General features: G+C 36.5%; 1 protein-coding gene across 2 annotated transcripts in view; it reads right to left on the reverse strand.

Annotated features, from left to right (window-relative positions):
- DGKH (diacylglycerol kinase eta) overlaps positions 1–25,457 on the reverse strand; it is a 204,228-nt gene that overhangs the window by 23,851 nt on the left and 154,920 nt on the right. For both annotated transcript variants that reach the window (XM_023208912.1, XM_023208913.1), the window contains 8 exons: positions 20,335–20,434; positions 18,180–18,453; positions 16,968–17,090; positions 12,217–12,348; positions 8,291–8,408; positions 7,200–7,310; positions 6,968–7,064; positions 817–924 (listed from right to left, as the gene is read on the reverse strand). In XM_023208912.1, the coding sequence (XP_023064680.1) occupies positions 817–924; positions 6,968–7,064; positions 7,200–7,310; positions 8,291–8,408; positions 12,217–12,348; positions 16,968–17,090; positions 18,180–18,453; positions 20,335–20,434 (1,063 nt within the window). The remainder of the gene's footprint in view (positions 1–816; positions 925–6,967; positions 7,065–7,199; positions 7,311–8,290; positions 8,409–12,216; positions 12,349–16,967; positions 17,091–18,179; positions 18,454–20,334; positions 20,435–25,457) is intronic.

Genomic DNA, 25,457 nt, shown 5'->3' on the forward strand with positions numbered 1-25,457 from the left:
GTACCAAAAGGTATTGTTGTAGACAGAATAATGCCCCCTCTCTGCCCCCTAAAATGTCCATGTCCTAATTCCCCAAACCCGTGAATCTGTTATCTTACATAGCAAAAGGAACTTTGCAGCTGGGATTAAATAAACAGCCTTGAGATGGGGATGATCCTGGGTGATCTAGGTGGGCCCAATGTAATCACAGTGGTCATTAAAAGTGGAAGAGGGAGCAGCAGAGATCAGAGAGATGCCATGTGAGAAGGATTCAACCTGCCTTTGCTGGCTTTGAAGATGGAGGGGAATGTGGGCAGCCTCTAGATGCTCCAAAGACAGGGAAATAGAGTCTCCCCTAGAGCCTCCGGAAGGCAACAGCCCAGCTGACACTTTGATTTTAGCCCAGTAAGACTGTGCCAGTCTCCCATCATATACAACCGTAAGATGATAAATGTGTGTGAGGTGGCTAAATTTGTGTTAACTTGTTATAGCAGCGATAGAAAACAGATGCAGGTATAAAATTAAAAAGTAAAATCTTCCCTTCCTTATTTCATAAATCTACTTTCCAAAAGCAGATCATTTAATGTTCTTCCAGAAAATTGTGACATCCATCCCAAGACACGGATATCTGTATCTTCAACATGAGAAAAGTTAGAGGACATCCACAAGAGACTGTTACAATAAAATCCTAAATAAATCTATTCCACGCCTCACTTTCCCAATGCAAAATACTTAACATGAAATTAAATTACTATTCAACAGCACATTTTAAAAAGCCAATTATTCCAGTGATATAATTATTTTTGAGGAAACCAACTATTTATTCCCATTACTTACATCATCCTCTTTAGTTCCACCCCAAAAGTTAGTGCCTCCAGCATAGCTGGGAATGTTCAACACGGCTATGCCTTGCAAGCTGGGAAGAGGAATATACTGCCCATCACACTGTAAGGTAAACAACAACAACAAAAAAGTAGAGATTTGATAAAAAGAGCAGAACCACTAGTTTGGAAGATACTAAAACACTAAAGATGAAGGACAGTGGAGCAGAGTGTGTTGGTAATGTCTGCTCTCTACACGTTACCAAATCATTTATCTTATTTTTTAATTTAAAAAAACTTGAAGTATAAATAACTACAGCAGAAGTTATTACACAAAACTGATTTTTAAAAAAATGTTTTACCTCTTTCCTCCAAAACCAGGCAGTCCTTTTCTCAAGTCATTTTCAGGCCTCTTATATACTTTCACCTGCATTGTGGTCCTCTATGCACTTATTTTAAGCACCGTTTTGAAAGCAGGCTGGGTAAGAGCAAGTTGATCCTAACCATCTCACTTAGCCCTTCTCACAGTCCCTCATATATTGCTGGGGCTCTACAACCACCTGGGGACTGGTGAAACTCAAAGCTGAGTACTTCAAGTAGTCAGAACCAAAGTCAAGCAAAAATATATGCATCTCGGAAAGCTCCTTGCAGTCCTTACTTTCTCATTAATCACTTAAATGAAAAGTAAATTACCATATAAATGATAAAAAAAGGATATGGCTGGTGAAGGGATGTGAACACATTCTTACTGAGTAGAAGCAGAACTGTTACCTTCTCTCATAAACGTTGTTTCTTAAATTAATTTCAATTAATGCTGTTTATTCTATTAACTCTTAAATAAAGCCTAGTTGGCTATTAAGGAGACAATCAGTTATGAAACTAATTTTTTAAACATTACTTAAGAAAATGATCATAATTATGTTACATACATTTTATGAAGATCATACTTATTATTTTAATTAACATTTAATCCAAACCACTTGACATTTTTCTAAGTGAACATTTAAATCCAGTGGAAATGTTTAAGCCTTCATTTTAAAAGAGAAGAGCTTGTAGGTGTCACACCTACAATGGATGCTATATTTTCATTAAATACTTCTTATATCAAAAATAATTAACATAGCTTCTTAAAAATTACATTTTAATGCCCAGTAAAAATGATTCCCCAACAGAAAGAAATAAACTGTATTTCTGAGACTGTGAGAGAACAATTTGTTCTAGGGTAGAAACCAAGGTGAGGGGGAGAATTTCTGTAATGGGACATCTCATTAAAAAGAGCATTAAGTCCCACTGGTCTGGGATGGTTTGGGTTTAGGGAAGATGGAAGGAAAAGGTCTCAATGTCAAGAGTACCAATATTTTCTTTAATGTCTATTCAGTAGTGAGGTTCTGATTCCCCACGTAAACTGGTGAAAATCCAGGGCAGAGACCAGCAAACATCTGGAAATTGTTACAGCTGGTCCAAGATGACCTCGTAAGAGACTTCTCTGCTCTGTGAATCTGAGGACGGGGAAGAATAAGAGTGTAATGGGGGCATACAGGAGGTTAATCTCATCCCCAAGTACTGCAAAAAAACGTTCACCATCAGAACCACACAGAACACAAATTGTGTTTGATAATTCAGCCAAAGTCAGTTCTTGGGAAGACCTCAGGTTTACTGGCTTATTGGAATGGTGTAATGGATGAAGACCAGGACTGGCTGATTTACCTTCACGGGCATTTTTCACAATTCCTTTTTTTCTTTTTCATGAAAACACAGTGTTAACCATTAGCAGGGTTAGCTTTTCACATTCAAAGCTCCATGCACCTGCGGGTGTGTCTGGCACATAATTGGTGCTCAATGTATATTTGTTCAATGAATAAATATGAAACACTTAACAGAATAATAAACTTTTTCTCAACTCAATACATTAAACAGATATCTTTTTGTGCTTTAGAAAAAGCTGCTTTAAATCATGACTAACAAAGAAAATGGGGAAAAATACTATCTGTAAATTTAAAAGAAATATTTTAAAAAGATTTTCCAAATGGATGCACTTTATTTGCAAACATGGTATGGAAAACAATGAACATTTTCAGAAGGAAGTACCAAGTGTAGTGCTGAACTGAACATACATATATTAAGCAACACACCTAAATCTAACTGATTAATGTCCATTTCATAGACTCTCATAGGAAAAATATGAGGAATACAGATTCAACAAATTAACAAATTCACATGATTCAAAAGTTTCTTAAATCAGGAAAAACTTCAGGAGTGTTAAACTTTTAAAAAATATTTCCAAGAGCCCCAAATATCCTTTATTTTTATTTATTCTTTTTGAGAGATGGGGTCTTGCTCTGTCACCCAGGCTGGCAAGTAGTGGTGCCATCACAGCTTAGTGCAGTCATGAACTCCTGGGCTCAAACAATCCTCCTGCCTCAGGCTTCCAAGTAGCTGGGATTACAGGTGCACACCACCAGAGCTGGCCCCCTAGCCATCCCATGTTACTATTTGTGGTTCACGATGTTGCAAAATGCTACAAAACTGCAGCTGTATATTTTTTCTTATTAGTGTCTGTTTTCTCTGCTCCTTTCACCGGACAATCTGATACAGAGGGAAGATGGTGGAGCTGGATTGAATTCTGTCACTTAGTATTTGGGTAAGTCCCTTAAGCTTTCAGAGCTTTGCTTTGCTCATCTGTAAAATGGGCTAACAATTCTTAGCACACAGTGAGGCCAATGAGATAAGGTAAAGAAAACACCTAAGAACAAACGTGGGAAGTCAGTAAATTTCCTTCTTCAGTTATAATTACAAATTGTCTTATGGAAAAAACACTGGATTTGAAATGTTGGCTCTTCCAGTTATCAGCTGTTTGAACTTAAGCAATGCCTTTACTCTTTTGAACTGAATAATACCTACCTCATGAGTTGTTAAGAATTAAAGGTGATATGTAGAAGGCATATAGTAAACTTCATTCAAAATGATTTAAAAAGTAGTTACAACTAGTTATTACTGAAATGAATTAAACAAAGGTAGAAATTACTATTAATATAATAAACTAAATTTATTTTGTTTTTTAAAAAGATACAGATTACGGGAAGATTTGAAATAACTAAAAATGTGAATTAGACAACTATTTGTTCTCAATCACATATTTCATTATAGCCTACAGATGAAGACTATTTTTTAAAGTTATTTGTTTTTCTTCACGTATCTTGGTACTTACAGGATTTGAAACAATATATAATTATTATTTCAGTTAACAAATAGAACAGGCTGCTTGACCCACGTAAATTAGGTATATTATGGGCAAAAAAGTCATCCTTCTTACGAAAAATGTTTGAAATTTTAATACAATTCTTCCATTTACATGTGAAAGGTATTTCTACTCTAAAAGCAGCAAAATATGATACTGTGATGTTATTTCACATTTCTGAATCTCACTCCAGATTTCTCAAAGTTAGGTATATATCAGAATCACTGATAATGTGGCTTGGGAAACAAAGTTTGTATTTGTACAGTTCTTTTCTATTTACACTGTGATTTACAGTACCTTAGACTCACTTATTTATGATTTGCACAAAATCATTATTTTATCAATTTCATGTATAGGGAAACCAAAGTCAAAGTCTTTGTTCTGCACAAATTTAAAGTTAGGACATGAAGTCAGTCTTGTTCCATATCCACAACATAATAGGGAAAGGAAAACTTAGCTGAGGAAAAACGTAAGAGTAAAAAGCAAAAAGGAGGGCCACTGGTGAAGGCATCTCTCTGAAAAGAGCCTCCCAAAGTGTGGGTCTCTCTTTTCCACCTTTATCCCGAGTGAACCATCATCAGATATGTGAATTTTTAGACAACAGGCCTTCCACCGTCCTTAGAAGTAGAACGTATCTTTTCGATTTACTTTATTATTATTATTTTTTGTTAACTCTACTTTTTCTACTTTATTTATATGTATATTAACATGTTTTCATTTATCTTGTTTTACTCATTTTATTTACCTTTTTTACCATTTAACATATACATCTACATTAAGTGTTCTTAACTTAAGGTTCAGAAACCAGGAGTCCACGGATAGATTCAGGCGATTTATTAACTTCCTGGTAAAAATCCGTATCTTTATGTTCACTAACCTCTGAAGTTTAGCATTGCCCTCAATTATAAATGTAGGGGAAAAAAGGCATTAGTAACGCATGTGATTCCATCATCAATAGAAATGAGACATTTTTATATTACATTATAGATGTTTCAGATACCTTGTAATATAAGTTCATCATTACTTTGAAGTTATGGTATATATTAGACATGCCATTAGATTTTTGTTTGATACGGTAATGATGAAACACATTTTATATTTAGAAACATAAAAATATGTTGTTAATTTATTTTAATATTATTGGTAAGTCTTCTTTTGTAAGTCTGTATTTCATATAATGCATTTGAAAACAATATTCTGAGAGGGGGTCTTTATTTTCACCAGAATGCCAAAGGTGTCTACAACTCAAAAAGATTAAGAACCTTTTAAAAAGGAGAGTACAAAGCAGCTGTGTAAATAAGATATCTTGTTCAAAATTGAGACCACCAGTAGAAGAGGTTACTAATCCCATTTCTGAAGAGCTGAGGCTCTTCCAGGAACTAAGACCATCCAGCCATTCAGATCCAGCTAGTTTTTCAACCCTTAAAGACAACTGGCTATGCTTGATCACAGCACTTAATGAATTATGCTAAAGTGATCACTTAGCCATCCATTCCCCCCTCAAAACAGGGCCAGTACTGTACTAAACACTGGGGATAACAAAGAGAAAAACAACCTCCTATGTGTCCTTGAGTGTGGCCAGGCTGTGCGCGGTGGGGCACACCTGTATTCTCAGCACTTTGGAAGGCCGAGGTGGGTGGACCACGAGGTCAAGAGATGAAAACCATCCTGGCAAACACCGTGAAACCCCATCTACACTAAAAATACAAAAATTAGCTGGGAGTGGTAGCGCATGCCTGTAGTTCCAGCTACTTGGAAGGCTGAGGCAGGAGAATCGCTTGAACCCAGGAGGCGGAGGTTGCAGTAAGCCAAGATCACGCCACTACACTGCAGCGTGGGCGACAGAGCGAGACTCCATCAAAAAAAAAAAAGAGTGTGGCCAACCAGGGTATATGAAGAAGAAAAGGAATGATTACATGATTAGTAGGGTACCTAAGCTGACCTGGGCATGGGGTGTCAAGGACAGCATTTACAAAATGTGAACCTTCCTGATTTTGTAGCTTTTTATTCAGTAAGTCTATTTTAATCTTAGAAGCAATAATAAATCAAACCAGCTGATCATACAGCTGTATGTTTAGAGTGAAAAGTGTAACAGGCTCATCTTGACTAGGAAATATAGTTAATAAAGAATGAGCTACAGACACCTCATTAGTCAACACTGCAGTGTTTGGATAATACCCCAAATAATAATGCTCTGTTTATTTTGTTGAGTTGTAGACTTAAGATTTTATAATTCTGTATATGTATGATACGCTTTAATTAAAAAGATATAGTTATAAAAAGATACAAGATAGAGAAGACATGCCCATCAGCATCAACAGTGAGTACTGGATCAAAGGTAAAAGAATATAAAATTCACAGAAATTAATATTCTTTTCAGCGCCATATCCCCAGCCTTGCTGTTTCTGTTGTTGGAAGAGATAAAATAACTCTTTCTGTCCTTAATTTCCTATTTCAATTAGTAAAATACAGTAAAACATTTAAATGCTCAAAATCTCTTTTAATTTTACTTGTTAGCAATAATTGGAGCAAAAAATAAATGTATATTTAAATTAAAAGATTCTATTTACTTCAAATGTTATTTTCAGGGATTTGCAAAACTTTGGTTATTACAGAATTGGGTCAGAATTTGGAAGCTTAAATCCATTAAAAACCCTCTCCTATAAATGTGCTCCCTTGGCTCCACTTTTACATGGGGCACCACAACCAGAGTAGCCCCAGTTTCAGGAACTAATGATGATGATAATTAAGTGTGTCATTCATATCCTGTGTATATACTTCCTTTAGTACAAAGTTGATAATCACATTCATTTTTCCCTTGTATATTTATTTAATTGCTAATCAAAATGCATTTAGGTCAAATTAGCTCCAAGATGATATTTTTTAAAGTAAGATAATATGAAATATCTTTACTTGAAGATGAACTTACCTCAAGTTGAACCCTTTGTTCTAAATTCTTGTACGATCTCTGTAATAACTCCCGGGTTCCAAGGACTCCATACCACATCAAGTTTTTAGTTCGGCTCCTGAAAATAAATATTGGCAGGCAATTTCAGGGCATTTTATTTATTTACTTCTTAAAGGGAAAGCAAGCAAAAGAGATAATAAATGACGAAAAAAGTACCTTTATGTAACAGCATTATTACTTTTACTAAAATTACCTGCATTTTTCAGGGTGCTCCTCTCTTTTATTATTAAATTCTAATGAAATTTTTGCATCTAATCCAATCCCAAAGTAATTGTTCATGACACATTTTTCTGAATATCCATCTCTATGATCATAGGGAAAAGTACATCAAAGTCAATTTCAGATTCATTACAACAATTACAATTTGTACACAAGACAGTACTTAAAACCATTTAAGCTTCCATTCCTTATAGCAGATTGTAAAACTTAGCACTAATCACTTCCTATTCCTACGTCAAGTCTACAACCACAGGACATGTGTACAACTTCTGGTACATGTGACATAAAGGGATGGTGAGCAAGGCAAAACAGACACACAATTATGGTGTGATTTTCTCTAACTGTAACAAAATCTTGGTTCTATTTCTATATAAGTTCCTCACTAAACAGAAAAATGCAGATGATTATGGGAAGGCCTCACAGTCAGGTGCCAATTCTCTCTCTCTCTTTTTTGTTTATCGTTAGAAAGTCTCCTCCACTTCTACACTTAACAATGGACAAATATTTATTGAGCAAAAAAGTACTAGATCCAATCCATTCTTCTAGGTGTTTTGGAACGTTTAAAATATGGTACTGTCCTTGAGGAATGTCATTACAGAAATGATATAACAAACGCAAAATTTAAAAAGGAAGTAAAAGAAAGTATATCTTGAACTGCCAAAAATTGTAGGAGTCTTAAGAAGGGAAGAGATCAGTGTGGGCCAAAAGATTCCCAAAATAAGTAAACCTAGATGCTGACGTGGAAAGATGACAGATCTGGCAAGACTGAGAAGAAAGGAGGTAAAGGGAATAGCATCAGTTCTATTTATTGGTCCCTTCCTTTGCCAGAGGGTTGCTCTCAGAGAGAACGGGCCAGCTGGAAAAGGACCTACCTCAGGGACAGATCATGGAGACACTGAATTTTAAAGGTCTCAATGTGCTTGGCATGATCAACTTTTGTAATTTTCTGATCATCCTTTTTTTACATGGGACCATATTTATTGTAATACGTGTAAAATGGGACAATTCATGTTGAAAAGAAACAAGAAGAACCCAAACAAAGGATTTGCAAAAGCATTTTCTTACACGGAATCTGGATCTGGGTCAATAAATGGTGTGGCACCAAAAGGATCAACGTTTGCTAGTAACATTTTGTTGATAATTGAACTCCCAGCAATAGAGGCAGCCAGTCCTGCTCTTAAACCTGGACGGAAAAATAAATACAGATGGGATCGTGTGTTAAGAATAAAACAGAGAAAGAACCAGTCCATCCAGGCCTAATGTCAAATATCTTACTTTTAAAAGCATGGTTTTCAGTGCCTACTCTTCTTATTAATCAAAATTAAGAACAAAGACATTTGTGAATACAAGGTTTTTGACACTTCCAAGGATCTATATGTCATCATAAAGAATTAAGGAGAGGAGGACCTAAATAGGAATGGTTTTGTGACACTTTCCCATTTACTATCCCAATAATTCTATAACAAATAATCCTATAACAGATACATTTTACTTCCTTTGTTATAGCAAAGATGGTATTAAGTCTGTAAGGAATTTACAATAAAGGTGGAATTACCCAAAATGTCATGGGGTTATCACTTCAATATTCTCAAATCATAGATAATGATACTCAATTTAAAATACTAAGAGATGTATTAAGGTGAGGACTCACTGTTAGTTTTAAGAATAAGTAGTAAAGTATTAAAGTAGGTATCTGTGAATTTTAGAAGAATATAGTATTAAATATAAAAAATGAAGCCTCTTACTTCAAATTTATTTCACCATGCTTTCCAACTAGTTTTCTAACTGTTACAGTATTCAAAGCTAATGAATTTTATGATCTACTCAACTCAATATGAAAGCTAGAAGCACTAAAGTCTGGAGAGGAGACAAACTAATAGGGACCTACAAGAACAAGGGAAATACTAGGAAATTGGAAAAACAAGTTCTTTCTTTTTCTTTTTATTTTTTTTTAGAGATGAGTCTCACTCTGTTACCTAGGCTGGAGTGCAATGGTGTGATCACAGCTCACTGCAGCCTCGATCTCCTGGGGTTCAAGTGATCCTCCCACCTCAGTCTCCCAAGTAGCTGGGACTACGGGCACGTGCCACCATGCCCAGAAAGTCCTTTCTTTAGCAAACATTTCTTTCCTCAGCACTATGCTCTTCTTAGGGAATTATTATCATTCATTATTTTAATGTTTAGGCAATTATCAAATACAATGAATTTTGTTCTTTCATTTAATGACATAGTTTTGAATATATTGTGGCATATTTCTTTATGCCAATTTCCTTTATGTCTAAACAAGTAAATGAATGAAGAAAACAATAAATTCAGTAAGCATAAAGAACAGTTTGGAGAGGTGAGAGCCACACTCCAGCCGCCCCAGAGGAAAGTGTAATAACATCTTCCTTCCTTCTTCCCTCCCTCTCTCTCTTTCTTGTTTTTTTTTTTTTTTTTTGACAGAGTCTCACTCTGTCGCCCAGGCTGGAGTATAGTAGCATGATCTTGGATCATTGCAACCTCTGCCTCCCGGGTTCAAGGGATTCTCCTGCCTCAGCCTCCCAAGTAGCTAGGATTAAAAGGGTGTGCCAGCATGCCTGGCTAATGTTTGTATATTTAGTAGAGACGGGGTTTCACCATGTTAGCCAGGTCTCAAACTCCTGACCTCAGGTGATCCGCCTGCCTTGGCCTCCCAAAGTGCTGGGATTACAGCCGTGAGTGCCCAGCCAAGCCAAGTGTTAATATTTTCTAAGATGTTTCAGGGTTAGCCATATTCCTTTCAACTTTATTCCAGAGGGGTTATCCCAAGGTTCCTAGTTGGAATAGGAACACAGCTTCTAAATCTGAAGGCCTTTCCAGAACCAGTTTGTTCCAGATTGATCTTTCTTTTAATATTTCTATTCTGATACAACGGATATATTATAAAATTAACCCTTTTAAAGTTTTTAGATAATTCAGTTGTTTGTAATATATACACAAAGTTGTGCAACCATCACTACTAATTCTAAAAGCTTTTCATTTCCCTGCAAAGTAATGGTGCACCCACTAGCTGTTATTTTCCATCAATCACCCCACCTCCAGTTCCTTGGGAACCACGATCTACTTTCTGTCTCTATGGGTTATGCCCATTCTGCCCATTACGTACAAATGCAGTCATATTACATTTGGCTTTTATGTTCATTTTCCATAGTGTTTCTATATAGCATGTATCAGTGCTCCATTCTTTCTAATGGTAGGTAATATTCCATGGTATGAATATATCACTTTTGTTTATCCATTCAACTGATGGATGTTTGGGTTGCTTCCACTTTGGGACTATTGTGGATCCTGCTATAAATAGTCATGTACAAGTTTTTGTGTAGACATGTATTTTCAATTCTCTTGGGTGTATACCTAGTAGTAAAATTGCTGGGTTACATGTAAACTCTGTTTAACTTTTTGTGGGACTGTGAAACTATTCTTAAAACAGCTGCACCATTTTACATTCCTACCACCAATGTATGAAAGTTCTAATTTCTTCACGTCTTTGCCAATATTTGTTATCATCTGTCTATTTTGATCACAGTTATCCTAGTGGCATAAAGGGGCACCTCGTTATGGTTTTAATTTGCATTCCCCTGATGACTAATGATGTTGAGCATCCTTTCGTGTATTTATTGGCTATTTGTGTATCTTCTTTGGGAAAATGTCTACTTAGATTCCTTTCCCATTTTAAAAGCGAGATATGGCCGGGCGCGGTGGCTCAAGCCTGTAATCCCAGCACTTTGGGAGGCCGAGATGGGCGGATCACGAGGTCAGGAGATCGAGACCATCCTGGCTAACATGGTGAAACCCCGTCTCTACTAAAAATACAAAAACTAGCCGGGCGAGGTGGCGGGCGCCTGTAGTCCCAGCTACTCTGGAGGCTGAGGCAGGAGAATGGCATAAACCCGGGAGGCAGAGCTTGCAGTGAGCTGAGATCCGGCCACTGCACTCCAGTCCGGGCGACAGAGCGAGACTCCGCCTCAAAAAAAAAATAAAAATAAAAATAAAAAAATAAAAGCGAGATATTTACCTTTTTATTGTTGAATTTTAAGAGTTCTTTATATGTTCTGGATACTAGACCTTTATCAGATATATTATTTGTAAATTCTTAAGTTGTCATTTCACTTTCTCAATAGTGTCCTTTGAATCACAAAACTATTAATTTTGGTAAAGTTCTATTCATTTGTCTTTTGTGGTGTGTGCTTATCATATCGAAGAAATCATTGCCTAATCCAAAATTATGAATAATTTACGTCAATGTTGTCTAAAAATGACTACAGAGAGACTTATGGCTTAAAACCAAAAGGATTCCACAGAACGCTGACTAAAAAACACCAAAAGGAAAGCTTAAGAAGTAGTAGAACGTAAGTTCAGACTTACTTTGGGAACTTAGTAAACGCAGATTCCTGGACTCCACTCCATAACTACCAAATCATAATTTCTCAGGGCAGGACCCAGAAACATGTGGTTTTTTGTTTGTTTGTTTGTTTGTTTGTTTTCTGAGACGGAGTCTCACTCTGTCTCCCAGGCTGGAGTGCAGTGGTGCGATCTCAGCTCACTGCAACCTCCGCCTCCTGAGTTCAAGCAATTCTCCTGCCTCAGCCTCTTGAGTAGCTAGGATTACAGGGGTGTACCACCACACCCAGCTAATTTTTTTGTATTTTCAGTAAAGACAGGGTTTCACCATGTTGGCCAGGCTTGTCTCGAACTCCTGACCTTGTGATCTCCCCATCTTGGCCTCCCAAAGTGCTGTGATTATAGGCGTGAGCCACTGCGCCCGGCCACAACATGTGTTTTAATACTTTCTAGGCAACTGTTATACAGGGAAGAATCTAAGGGCCTAGATTCTGACTGAAAGTATAACAAGAACAGTCTACTAAAAGAACATTTATCTTTAAGAACGTGTTTCCACAGTAATGGAAATAAATACTTAACATTTTCACAGAAATACTGAAAAATACACAATGTTTCAGAATCTGTACTACCTGGGCAGATTATTCTGGTATTGAGCACAGGGAGGTTTTCTTTGCTGGCTGCCACAGCTGGACCAGGGACAGAATCAGTTTGGGAATGGCCATGACTTGCCCGGGCATCTGGAGACCGAGGTGCAGTTTTAACTGTTGGCAAAAAGTCCAGATTAAAAAGAGATAATGATAAAGCTATAAAAATAAGCAAGTTCCTATAAATTTAAAACATAAAATAATGTTTAAATCAATCAGTAGAAATGAAAATATTATGCATAGCTGTTGTTTACATTTTCTTGAGACTTACATGGAGGGAATCAGAAGTCTTGATTCCTCATCTCAAATAGAAGAAGATCAGTAGAAATAGATGTCTACCACAATTAAAGGTCACTAATACTCATAATTTGAATATGATCAACTCACACTTAAAGATAAATGAAACTTTTGAAGTCTGATTATTTTTGAAAATGAAACATATGTGTTATAATGCACCCTACCCATGTAATCCTTTTCTCATAAATATCAAGTGAATGATCAAATTTAATTAATGTAATTCCCAGAGCAAACACATGAAACAAGATTTAACATTGTCTACAATAAATGGAAGAGGCCAGGTGTGGTGGCTCATGCCTGTAATCCCACAGCTTTGAGAGGCTGAGGCGGGAGGATCGCTTGAGGTCAGGAATTGAAGACCAGACTGGGCAACATAGCAAGACCGTGTCTCTACAAAAATATTAGCCAGGCATGGTGGCATGCACCTGTAGTCCCTGCTACCTGTGAGGCTGAGGCTGGAGTGATCACATGAGCCCAGAAGTTTGAGGTTGCAGTGAGCTATGATCACATCACTGTACTCCAGCCTGGGTGACAGAATAAGACTCTGTCTCATAAATAAACAAATAAATGGAAGAAATAGCATCTATCTTCAAGTGAAATGAACATATTTTTCCTGTACTTCTCAATTATTTATTCAAAATGATGATTTGCCCAAACAGTTCTATCATATTCCTGCAAAAGCTCAATACATGTAAAAAATTATTCTAAAATATAATTACTCTCAAAGTAAACACCAAAAATAAAGATTTAACTCTAAACTGAGGCAAGTTAATGCAGAGCAAATGGTACCTTTAACCAATTTAGGAGCTACTGGTAGGTATTTTTAAGAAACAGTAATTCTCAAACTCAATTTTAAAATACTCTAAAACTTAATTATCTTCACTCTCCTTAAAACTAATTACAAGCTAACTATATTAATTTTACACTCTATTCTCTCATTCAAAACCAGTCCCATTGCAGTAAAGTAACAGAACAGCCACCCCTTTTTAAAATAGATAGGACTCCTGGGCTAATTTCTCATAAAAACAACTTTTTGATGTTCAACTCTGACAAAAAGCAGGGAGTGTACTAATGACTAAGACTGATGTTCCATTACAGGTAACTAAATTAATGTTTTCTGGTTCTTCTTAAATAAATAATCTCATCAATCATATTAATATACTGTCTCACATCTCAGACATATGAATTATTACATGACACAATAAATGTGCCTCAAAAAGTAGTATTTCATATACTTCTACTTCCACTACTGCTACTGATTTCCAACAAGTCAGATTACTAGCCAAAATAAAGACCAAATACTGTACCATTAAAGACTTTTCTAAATCTGCGTCTATTTCAGTATCAACATTTACAGCACTATATTTGTATTTTTTAGTTTCCTTTACAGGCCACAATGGGAGTGTCAAGTTTAAGAGTATAGTAAGGTGGGATGATAACCGGTTGGAAAACCATTAAATAAGCTTTGACAAACCAATCATAACAGCCATCATTTTAGGAGGAATTATCAGTGTATAGTAAGGATGCCATTGTCAGCTCTGCTTTAATCAATACTTTCTAATAGATGAAAACATCTAAGCCCTGCTTATCAAATTCACAGATGAAATAACCTTAAGATGATAGAATCAAGCTTCACAAGACTTCACAGGATGAAATAATAGATCTAAATAAAAAAGATAAAAGTTCATTGGGATGAGTGTAGACTACTATAATCAGGTTTTATAAAAGAGAAGTCTTGGGTCATCTTTGTGACATCAAAAATGTCCTGAATGAGTAGTGTATGAGTACCAACGTGCTAATACACCACAGAAAATATCTGAAGAATTTTGTTTAAAAGAGTGCATCACATTTTAAGATAAACATTGACCAAATGGGTGCAACCAGAAAAACAAAAGGTTTAAAATCATCAATTTAAAAACTGGTAGAGAAATTTTAGGGCCAATCATCTGGAAAAGAAGATGTAAGGTGGGAGAAGGTCTGATGCCACCAAAGCTGTTTTCAGTATCATTTAAGGGTGCACATGAAGAAGAAAAAGAAAGAAGAAAGAAGAAGGAAGAAGGAAGAAGAAGAAGAATAAAGAAGAAAGAAAAGAGGAAGAAGAAAGAAGGGAGGAGGAGGAGGAGGAGGAAGAGGAGAAATAACTCCAAAGGTAGAGTCCTCTTTGATATAGTGAAATGTATATGAAATTGCTCCTTAAACTAACCATAAGCACTACATAAAGGCCAGTAGTTGTTACTGTCAAACTATCATTCATAAAACCTAATCATTACTGTAATCATGGGTAGAAATTTAAGGGAGAAAACAGAAAGCTCAATAGAAAGAATGACTTTCCAACAATTAGAGCTGACCATAAGAGTGGGGTGTATTGAAAGTGAGTGGTCCTAAGGCTTGTGGCCATCTGCTTCAAGGGTCCTAGAACATGCCTGCATTGTGTTGTATGCTGAACATGTGAGGTCCATGAGGTCTGATTCCAAAGTCTTTAAGAGTCTCAGGTACAATGAAAAATTCTCTCACAGTTAATGTAATTAGTGGCAGCAGCAGCAGCAGCAGTAGCAGCAGCAGTAGCAATAAAAATAACAACAATAAAGATGACAATGAACACTCAGACAGCACTATCTACCAGACACTATTCTAGGCACTTTACGTACAGTAACTTTTCAACCTTTGCAACAACAACCCAATGAAGTAGGCAGATTATTATCCTCATATTAGAGATGAGAAAACCACAGGGAGATTAAGAAATTTGCCCAAGTTTATTTTATTTTATTTTATTTTTTTGAGACGGAGTCTCGCTCTGTCACCCAGGCTGGAGTGCAGTGGCCAGATCTCAGCTCACTGCAAGCTCCGCCTCCCGGGTTTACACCATTCTCCTGCCTCAGCCTCCGAGTAGCTGGCACTACAGACGCCCACCACCTCGCCCGGCCAGTTTTTTGTATTTTTTAGTAGAGACGAGGTTTCACCGTGTTAGCCAGGATAGTCTCGATCTCCTGACCTCGTGATCCGCCCGTCTCGGCCTCCCAAAGTGCTGGGATTACAGGCTTGAGCCACCACGCCCGGCTGCCCGAGTTTATATGTAGTGAAAGTAAAAGCAAAAATTTAATGATCGCAAACATTTTTAAAATTTTTTTGAAAATAAGATAAAAACAGGTATTTAAATTTCAAATAATTTTATCAATTATCTTTCCTTTTACTTATTAAGTTTACATTCTACTTATTTAGCTTCATATTAAAGCTAGAATTTAGCAACAACATATTAATAAACCTACCATCTAATTTTTTTCAAAGTTAACAAGTAATGTTTCAAACACGTAAAATTTAAAATGTACTCACTACTACTAGTCCTGTAGGAAATGGGCCATAAACATGGGGAATGAAAGGTCTTCACCGTGCCACAGCTCAGACAGAAAATGTTAATCTGATATGGTCAGCTCTCCATAAATTTGATTTTTTTCATTGTATGAAGATGTTTCTTTTTTTATGATTTCAACTTTTATTTTAGATTCAGGGGGATGTGTGCAGGTTTATTGTCTGAGTATCCTGAGTGATGCTGAGGTTTGGGGTATTATTGATATCATCACCCAGGTACAGAGCATAGCACCCAATAGTTAGCTTTTCCACCATTCCCACCCTCCACTTCTAGAGTCCCCAATGCCCACTGTGACTGCAAACAGTTCTGATATAATGGGGCTGACTCTTCATAAGTGCCATGTGTTTACTTTCGTGTTGCCTCATCTTCATTAATATTTTAATTTCTGCTTTTATTCCAGTAAGTTAGAAACTTTTCCCTTAGGCAATATAAAATATTAAAAGTATAAATTCATTTTCAATTAAAATCTAAAAGGTAGAAAAATATTTAACATTCTTCAGGCAATTACATATTCCTTTCCTTACAAAAATAATTTCAACAAAGCAAGGCCTGTAATTGGAAGTCCTGTGATTTTAAAGTTTGCTTTAAAGTCCTATGATTTTGAAGCTTAATAAGGACTATCAACCCAGAAGGTTGACTGATGGAACTGAAGGGACTGCTGAATCACTTAAATGCCCAATTTTGTGCATTTGGAGAGCTAGGAAAGCTGCAGCTTTCTTACAATTCTCAAAGAAATCTATGAGCTATAATGGGTTCAAATCAGATGATTTAAGTGTTTCTTTCCTCTTTCCTCGGGAAAACCAACATATTTAATCATCCTTAGTCCTATAATCCTTAGTTTACTGTTACAGTCTCTAGATTACATGATAAGAGAGGGATGTGAGAGTACTGGACAATAGTCCAATCTTTATTATTTTATTATTTATGAATATCTATCTAAGTGTTAACTTCCAAAAAGCCTTTTCAAAAATAAAAATACAAATAGTTTTTTTCAAACTGATCAGCCTTTTGAAAACTAAAAGCAAAATGACATTTTATTTAATTTCAAAATCATTTTTTCCCGTTTCCTCACCAGTTAGTGATTCTTTGGCACCATCGTCTTTAGCTTCCTCCTTAGACTCATCTGTTTCTGTGCTGTCATAATCAGAGGACTGATTAGCTGGTTCACAGGGGTGAACTGTCGGGTCATCCATAACTTCAGGTAGTAAGAAGATAAATAGTTTGGATAAGTAAAAATAAAGTCCATTAACATTAAGATATGCTCAGGAAAGGAAAATTGAAACATATGCTAAAAGAAATTCCAGATTCACAAATAACACTATTTAGCAATGAACTTGGGGTTGAGGTCTGAAGAACTAAAGATTAAAAACTAAAGTTGCTAAAATGATATTTTTATCACAATAAAAAAGTAAAATATAAGAATTTTAGAGAATGAAACACAAGTTACAACCTATAAAGGGGTTTTTGAACATTAATTATTCCTATTAACATTAACATTCAGACCATAGCTAAAATTCTGAGAAGTATTGATATACATATTAATTAAAACAAGGCAGAGCTTTTATAAGCTCTTAATAAAGCAACATAAACATCTGGGAAATTAATGTTAAGAAAATATTTTCTGGCAGGGTGTAGTGGTTCACGCCTGTAATCCCAGCACTTTGGGAGGCTGAGGTGGGTGAATCACTTGAGCCCAGGAGTTTGAGATCAGCCTGGGCAACATGGTGAAATCCCATCTCCACCAAAAATACAAAAAATTAGCTGGGTATGGTGGTGCACACCTGTGGTCCCAGCTACTCAGGAGGCTGAGGGAGGAGGATAGCTTGAGCCTGGGAGGTGGAGGTTGCAGTGAGCTGAGATCATGCCACTGTACTGCAGCCTGGGCAACAGAGTGAGACCCTGTCTCAAAAAAAAATTTCTTTTCTATATTTTCAAAGTGGGTTTACAGGTTTGACTTTCTTCAAGAATTCAACAGATTCCAATTAAGTAAACTACATCTAAAATTTTTTCAATGTCATTTAAACTAGTTTTATATTTTAGATAGAAATGTTTCAATTTAACTTATTTCTGATATTTTATTTTATTCCTCACTAATATACTGATTCTTACTACTACTATTACAATATATAAGACTATGTACAAGTTTTCTTATAATGACTTTATCTTCTATCTTGCCTTAAAAATTTTGTTTTTAAAAAGTGTGTCCAATCTGACCACTATGAAAACTCTGTTATGCTTGCAGTAGAAATGCTGCCAACTTCTTCCAAAGTTTGTTAACGTGTACCTTTTCCGGCTTCCTCAATGACTTGCCTCACTGCTTTCTTTAAACTATTTGCCCGCAACATGATTTCTCTTGGTTTGACGGCTTTCTGGGAGGAAGGTTTGGTAACGTCATCCATGAGCTGTTCTTTGCTTTCACCCAGGGACTCTTCACTGGACGATTCCACAGCATCTTCCTCCACAATGAGAGGGCTGAGGCCAGGGAGAACAGGTGCAGCCTGGGAATCTGTGTGCAAAGCCTGCAGCAGTTGTTCGAGCTTCTCGTTTAGGACTGAACACTGAGAGGAAAATACGGCAAGAGAAAATATTCAAAAATAATCAAGATCAGCAGACAAAGTACAAGAAATTTTTATAGAGATGTTTTGAAAGTGTAATTACTAGAGAGAAAAACACTAAAATTCCCACCTTTAATTTTGTAGATGCTTTGGTTCTGGAAGCTGCTAATTTTAAAACCTCCATTTAGTAGAGATAGACAATGATAATTTAAATTACGGTTTTTGATTTAGAGGGACGATGTCTTTATTGATGTTTACTACATGGAATAATTTATAATTTTTTAAGTTGGCACAATTATTACAGAATTTCATTGATTTGTAATTTCAGAGTCACTCAGACTCCATTTCATGGGGAAAAAAATCTTCACAATGTGTACACAGCTATTTTTCTTAAAATAACACAACAGACACTTTATACAAAGTGATGCTTTATATAAAAAATTACACAAAATTTGCTATACATTATAACAAAACACTGGATCAACTTTTTAAAACAAGTAATTGACTTAATGCACCATTCTGAGCATCACAAACGGCACGTCTGGCTGAGCCGCAGCAAACTCCCCTTCAAAGCTTTGGTTTGCAAAGGAGGGAACAATGCCTAAGGGATTATTGGCTCAAAGAAGGTGCAGGAAGGAAAATGCACAAGGATAAGGAGGGAAAAGAAGAGGGATACAGAAAGAAAAGCATGCACTAGGCAAGCCCTTGTTTCTTTCTGCTTTTCTTGTATTACGAGAGGTGAAGAAACATTTAGGACTGAAGCTGTTGATGCTACCCCCAATATATTTTTCATCTCCATAAAATTTCCAGTCCCTTTCCTCCTCATCTATTTGTCTTTGATGACATGCTGAGACAAGATTACAGCAGAAATAGTTTAGAAACAGAAGTATGGCCAGAAAGGGTTTCTATTTTCTGAAACTCTCCACAGAGCAGAAAGACAAGAGAAAAAGGCAGAAAACTTCAAATATATATTTATTTCTATTTTCTTTGTCTTCCACTCAATTTAACTGCCATCTCCAGCACGGATTTGGGGAAGCTGATTCCTTTGCAAGTCCGAGATACTCAAGCCTTTTGTAAGAAGGTCCCTGTTGTGAACTTATGAAAGCAAAGGTAGTAGTTTTTAAGGTTCAGTAAACTGTTCTTATTTTAGTTTATAAAAGGGGAAAGAAATCTCTAAAGAAAAAGGCAATGCAAGAAGCAGCACTCTGAAAGAGACCAAGAATTGTAATGTCTAGGAAATCCAAAGAACCATGCTGGAAGAGAGCTGAACTGGCCCAAATCTGCTTGGAAACGGAAAGCCTTGCTTTCCCCACTGGAACCCAGCTGCATGGGATCCCCTGTGGTCTGACTGCTATGCATGGCCAGGTGTGCTGGCTCACACTTGTAATCCCAGCATTTTGGGAGGCTGAGGCAGATGGATCACCTGAGGTCAGGAGTTCGAGACCAGCCTGGCCAACATGGTGAAACCCTGTCTCTACTAGAAATACAAAAATTATTTGAGTGTGGTGGCAAGCACCTGTAATCCAGCTACTTGGGAGGCTGAGACAGGAGAATCGCTTGAATCTGGGAGGTGAAGGTTGCAGACTAGAGAGAGCATCACTGCACTCCAACCTGGGTGACAGAGGAAGACTCTGTCTCCAAAAAAAGTCAATCACTGGGACAGGGATTTGAGTTAGGTTTTCAGCAATGCAGTTTTCTTACATATTAAAGTGTAACAATAAAATAGAATATTTTTTTAAATCCTCAGATCTCATCCAAAGTAATTTTTCTTTCAATTTAAGATGTTTTGGCAGGAAAACCGCTTAATTAATTTAGCCCTGAAAGACAGTTGAATGTGGGCATTGTCTGTAAACAACTCTTACGCCCTGAAGGGTCCCCTCTTACTTTACTGGCTACGGCGTCAGCTACAACGGCATTTTCCAAGGTTTTGTCATACGTCTTCTCTACTTTGGCAACGAAGTCCTTTACAGTTTCACACAGTGTCCTTTGAGGAAAAGAAGTTATACAATTTAGTAAGCTTCATGAATTGATTTGCTTTGATTTATGAATATATTTAAAAAGAAATACAATTAAGCAAACTGTCAAATATCTGGGTCATCTGTATATAAATCTACACTTCTATCTGCTGTGCAGTTTGTCTCACATAAGTTCAAGACATTCTAAGTGATAAATGCACACATGAATAAGCCTTGCTGTATATTACTTAAATTATAGTAATTAATGTTATAACAAGCTATCCTCAAATATTTAAATTAAGTATTTGTAGATCCCATTTAAAAATGATAAAGCATTATCTTGCTTTCTCCACTGGAATGCTAAAGCTTATATATTTTCATAACAGAAATTGCAGTGTCGAACTAAGATAAGATTATCACTTGTCACTGTCAAGCCACTACTCATCATATGGATATTTTGATTGTTACAGTTACAATATATTATTACTGAAGAGAAAGAGATTGTGCATTATGCTGAAAACAAATCTGCCACTTGAGTTATATTCTCTGTAAATCTATTCATTTCTTCCTTGAGATAACCAATGCAATAACTACAAGACTAATTTAGGTCTCGTTAGTGTCAGCAGTATATGGTTTACTTGTTCGTTTATTTTAATTAATTTGGCTTCTTTGCAATAGAAATAAGCTAAAAGACAAAATAACTTGAAACACTAACAAAATCTGCCTTTGAAAGGCTTTGGATCTGGATCTGGTGCTGGATTAAAAACAACAATCAACAGAATCGTATATGACCTGCTTTTTTAAAGCAAAGGCTTATGCTGATAGAATCAGGCTATTTTTTAAATCATAGTATTGTTCTCCATCATTGATATAAATTGAGAAATTTAAATTAAAAAAAGGTTCCAGCAGTTTTTTTTTCTATTACACTCACAACTTTCTCCGGTAGTTGAGTGGCAAAATGGTAAATTTCCATATACTTCAGTATTATGAACGTAAGCAATTCAACAGATACAGGACACACACACACCACCATCACCACCACCACCCCTCCCCCAACAGACACACACACTACCAACCTTCAGATTTATCATCTTGTAAATTGTATTACTTCTAATAATTTTTTTTTTTTTAGCAAACATTTCTAGATTTTATTTGAACAAAAGGTAATATTTTCTAATCCTGAAACTTCCTCGTTGGCTTTTTAAACTCAAATTTCTACAGGGAATCTAGCTTATCATTTACTAGACATGCATTCAAGTACTTCGTGTCAAGTTTTGTCTTCTTTGATCATGAACAATACTTCATGGGACTTCTTGAAATATAACACTATCACGAAATCTCTTCTATGCATTTTACTGAAGGCTTCTGTAAGATGTGCTACTTTGAGAGAAGCATTGACACCTCTTTCTGTAACTCCAAAATAGAGGTTTTTCTTGCCATTATTCTAACATCGTCTTGACATAATTTTCTCTTGGTTTGTGAAACTGCGTATGTCATATCATTATCATAATACTTTTGTTGGTATTTTACTCACTCCTAGAGACAGAGCCCTTCAGCCCATCGGCCTAGAAATGAAAAGGGCAGCAGGAGTGGCCCTCCTCAGTGTGCCACGTCACTGAGCCAACAGAGACTGACAGAGACACTATGATCCTGTGACAGTGGTGGCCAAAGGAGCTGAGGAAGGGGCAAGCGAAAGGACAGTGCTCGCCACACAAGTGTGGAAAGAATCAGAAGACATGCTCTATCTTATGGCTCATTAAGTTCCATATGCTAGAAGGAATATAGGATATTTATATTCTGGGGGAATGAAGTAACCTTTTATTATACCTAAATAGTGAATGTAGAGTTATTAAAACAGAAATAAAATATATTCTTAAAAATAGTACGATTGCAAAGTCCTACCAACCAGAAACTTGCAAATTGGAGAAAAGACAATCTTAAGATGTATTTACTATAGAAAGACAAAATATATTCTCCAACTATACACACAGTTTTCTACTTTATGCATAAGACTTCCAGAAAAGATGTGCAAAAGTCAAATAAATGAAAGTAGAACACAGATTTTCCCATAGAGATTAAAAAATTCTAAACTCCCAATTATATCTTTAATCAATCTCAGAACTTTAAAAAAATAATAAAATGTTTAGAGACAGGGATCTTGCTCAGTTGCCTAGGCTGGAATGCAATGGTGTGATCATAGGTGACTGCAGCCCTGAACTCCTGGACTCAAGTGATCCTCCCAGCTTAGCCTCCTGAGTAGCTAGGACCACAGGTACATGTCACCACGTTGAGCTAATTAAAAAAGAAATGTTTGTAGAGATGTAGTCTCTCTGTGTCGCCCTGGCTGGTCTCTAACTCCTGGCCTCAAGCAATCCTCCTGCCTTGGACTCCCAAAGCAATGAGATTACAGAGGTGAGCCACTGCGTAAGGCCTAGACAGAACTTTTGGTATTTCCAACATTTTATTTCTTTAATTTTGTTCTCTTCCTTCAAAATTGAACATAGTCAACTGTGTGAACCAAATACTCAGCGGAGGCTAACAACAGCCCACATTTCACATACCTGATGATTTCCACCATCATCTCCACTATATTACATATGTTAGACCCATACTTCTCATCACTAGTATTAGTACCCTCATTTACCAGCTTTCCACTTAATTTCTGAAAGTATGGGCAAATGACAATAAAGTACGCACATACTACACTAAGATAAATATGGCAATGGTACCCAGACAGAATCATAGATTGGTAGGCAGGGTTATCGTTTGGGAATCCGAAAAATTCATTTTTCATCTAATAAAAAGTTCCAATTTGAAACTGAAGATGATTTAGAAGTATCAGCGCATAACACATAAAAATCTCTGTCTTTGGCTCTAGCTAGATTGTGCTCTGAGGAAATATTTTTAACAACTACCTCCCTTCACCAATTAAATGAGGCAGGTTGGCCTAAATTATCCTTAAAGCAGGTTCCAAATCTAAATTCTATGGTTCTATGACAATGGCGTCAATATTCCTGCTAGTTAGTTGTCCCATTTTCTGAAACTTTTGTATACAGAACAAATTGCATTTATTTTAAAACTTGGGGGGTGAGTAGAGTGCATAAGTAAAAATCCTAATTAACTCCAATTGTTAAAGCTAAAAAAGTTTTAAAACTATTGACTAAATAAAAGGAGAGCCATATATTGCAGCTAAAGACAACTTATTTAATAACTGGTTTTCATTTTTATTAATAAATGGTATCTATGATTGCTAATTAGAGCTGTGATTCTCAGAAGATAACTCCTATTACCATATCAAATTGATGAAGTACTAAGGTCAAAGAAATGTTGTTTTAGGTTAACCCATATGTTAGCTATGTTAGTGGAATACAACTTTTCCACTAGCATTTCAACATTTTAAAAATAACTGAAAACAGTTAAGGCTACCAGGAATTATTATTGTATGAAATAAATACAAATATACACAAGAGAGTTAAAACATTTTGACTTAATGTTGTATCACTGAATAAATAAATGACATTCACAAAATAAGGGAATTCTTTATCTAGGTGGTAATTACAAGTGTGTGTCTGTGTGTGTGTGTGTGTGTGTGAGAGAGAGAGAGACTGTGTGTACACGCAGTATTTTTTTAATCATTGAGTTCTGCTCTTGTGATTTAGGTGCTTACTGTACATGTCATGCCTCAGTAAGAATTGTTTTTTAAAGGGGAACCATTATAGATTTTTTTAAGATTTTTTTTTTTTTTTTTAAGACTGGGTGTCACTCTGTCATCCAGGCTGGAGTGCAATGGTGTGATCACAGCTCACTGCAGCCTCGAACTCTCATGCTCAAGCGATCCTCTCACCTCAGTCTCCTGAGTAGGTATGACTACAGGCACATACACCACACCCAGCTAATTTTAAAATTTTTTTGTAGAGAGGGGATTCCACTATGTTGCCCAGGCTGGTCTTGAACTCCTGGGCTCAAGTAATCCTCCCATCTTGGCCTCCCAAAGTGTTGAGATTATAGGCATGGACCACCATGCCTAGTCAAGATTTTTAAAGTCTTAAAGAGATATCACTCAAATGTAGTGTATGAACTTTGTCTGAATTTTGAACAAATAAAGTGTGTGTGTGTTTGTGTGTGTGTGTGTTTTTAAAGACCTTGTCAAAATTCAGACAAGGTTCACAAAAAAAAAACCTCTGAGAAAACTAGGGGAAATGGGATATGGCTTAAGTAATATTGATGGTATTAGAGAATTACGATTGATTTTTAGATTTTTTAAAAGATTATATGCATTCACACACACATACAGTCAGCCCTCTATATTCATGGGTTCCATTATCTATGGATTCAACTGACCATGGATTGAAAACATTTGAAAAAGAAAACAGATGGTTGTTTCTACACTGAATATGTGCAGACATTTTTTTGTCATCATTCCCTAAACAATACAGTATAACAACTATTTACATAGCAAATACATTCGTTATTATAAGTAACCTAGAGATGATTTAAAGTATGTGGAAGGATGTGTGTAGGTTACATGCAAATACTATGGCATTTTCTACGAAGGACTTGAGTACCTATGAATACTGGTAACCAAGGGGGTCCTGGAGCCAATGCCCCATGGATAGAGAGGGATGACTATATGCCAAAAGTGTAGTAGAATAATTTTCAGGATGTTCTTAGAGATACTGTAGCAAAATAAAGTAGGAAGCAGATGGCAAAATGTTGATAAATACTGAAACTGAATGATGGGTATGGTGGGAAGAAATTATACCAGTTTTCTTTGAAAATGTCCATAAAAATGAAATTTAGAGATGCTGAGCCACTGCCCATTTGCAATGGCACATCGAAGTCAAAGCTGCACCTCCAGCATGGCCCCTCCGGCCAGCCAGGCACCTCCAACGAGACCTGCACCCAGGCCAGCACCAGCAGCTCAGCTGCCAGCAGCGGCCCCACCCTCTGCAGTTGAGTCTCCAACTGCTGCACCCTGGCAGCCAGGTCTGATGGTCCAGATGGCAACCACTGCAGCTGGCGTGGCTGTGGGCCCTGCTGTGGGGCACACAC

The sequence above is a fragment of the Piliocolobus tephrosceles genome, chromosome X (assembly GCF_002776525.5).
Source record: "Piliocolobus tephrosceles isolate RC106 chromosome X, ASM277652v3, whole genome shotgun sequence".
NCBI classification, from domain to species: Eukaryota; Metazoa; Chordata; class Mammalia; order Primates; family Cercopithecidae; genus Piliocolobus; species Piliocolobus tephrosceles.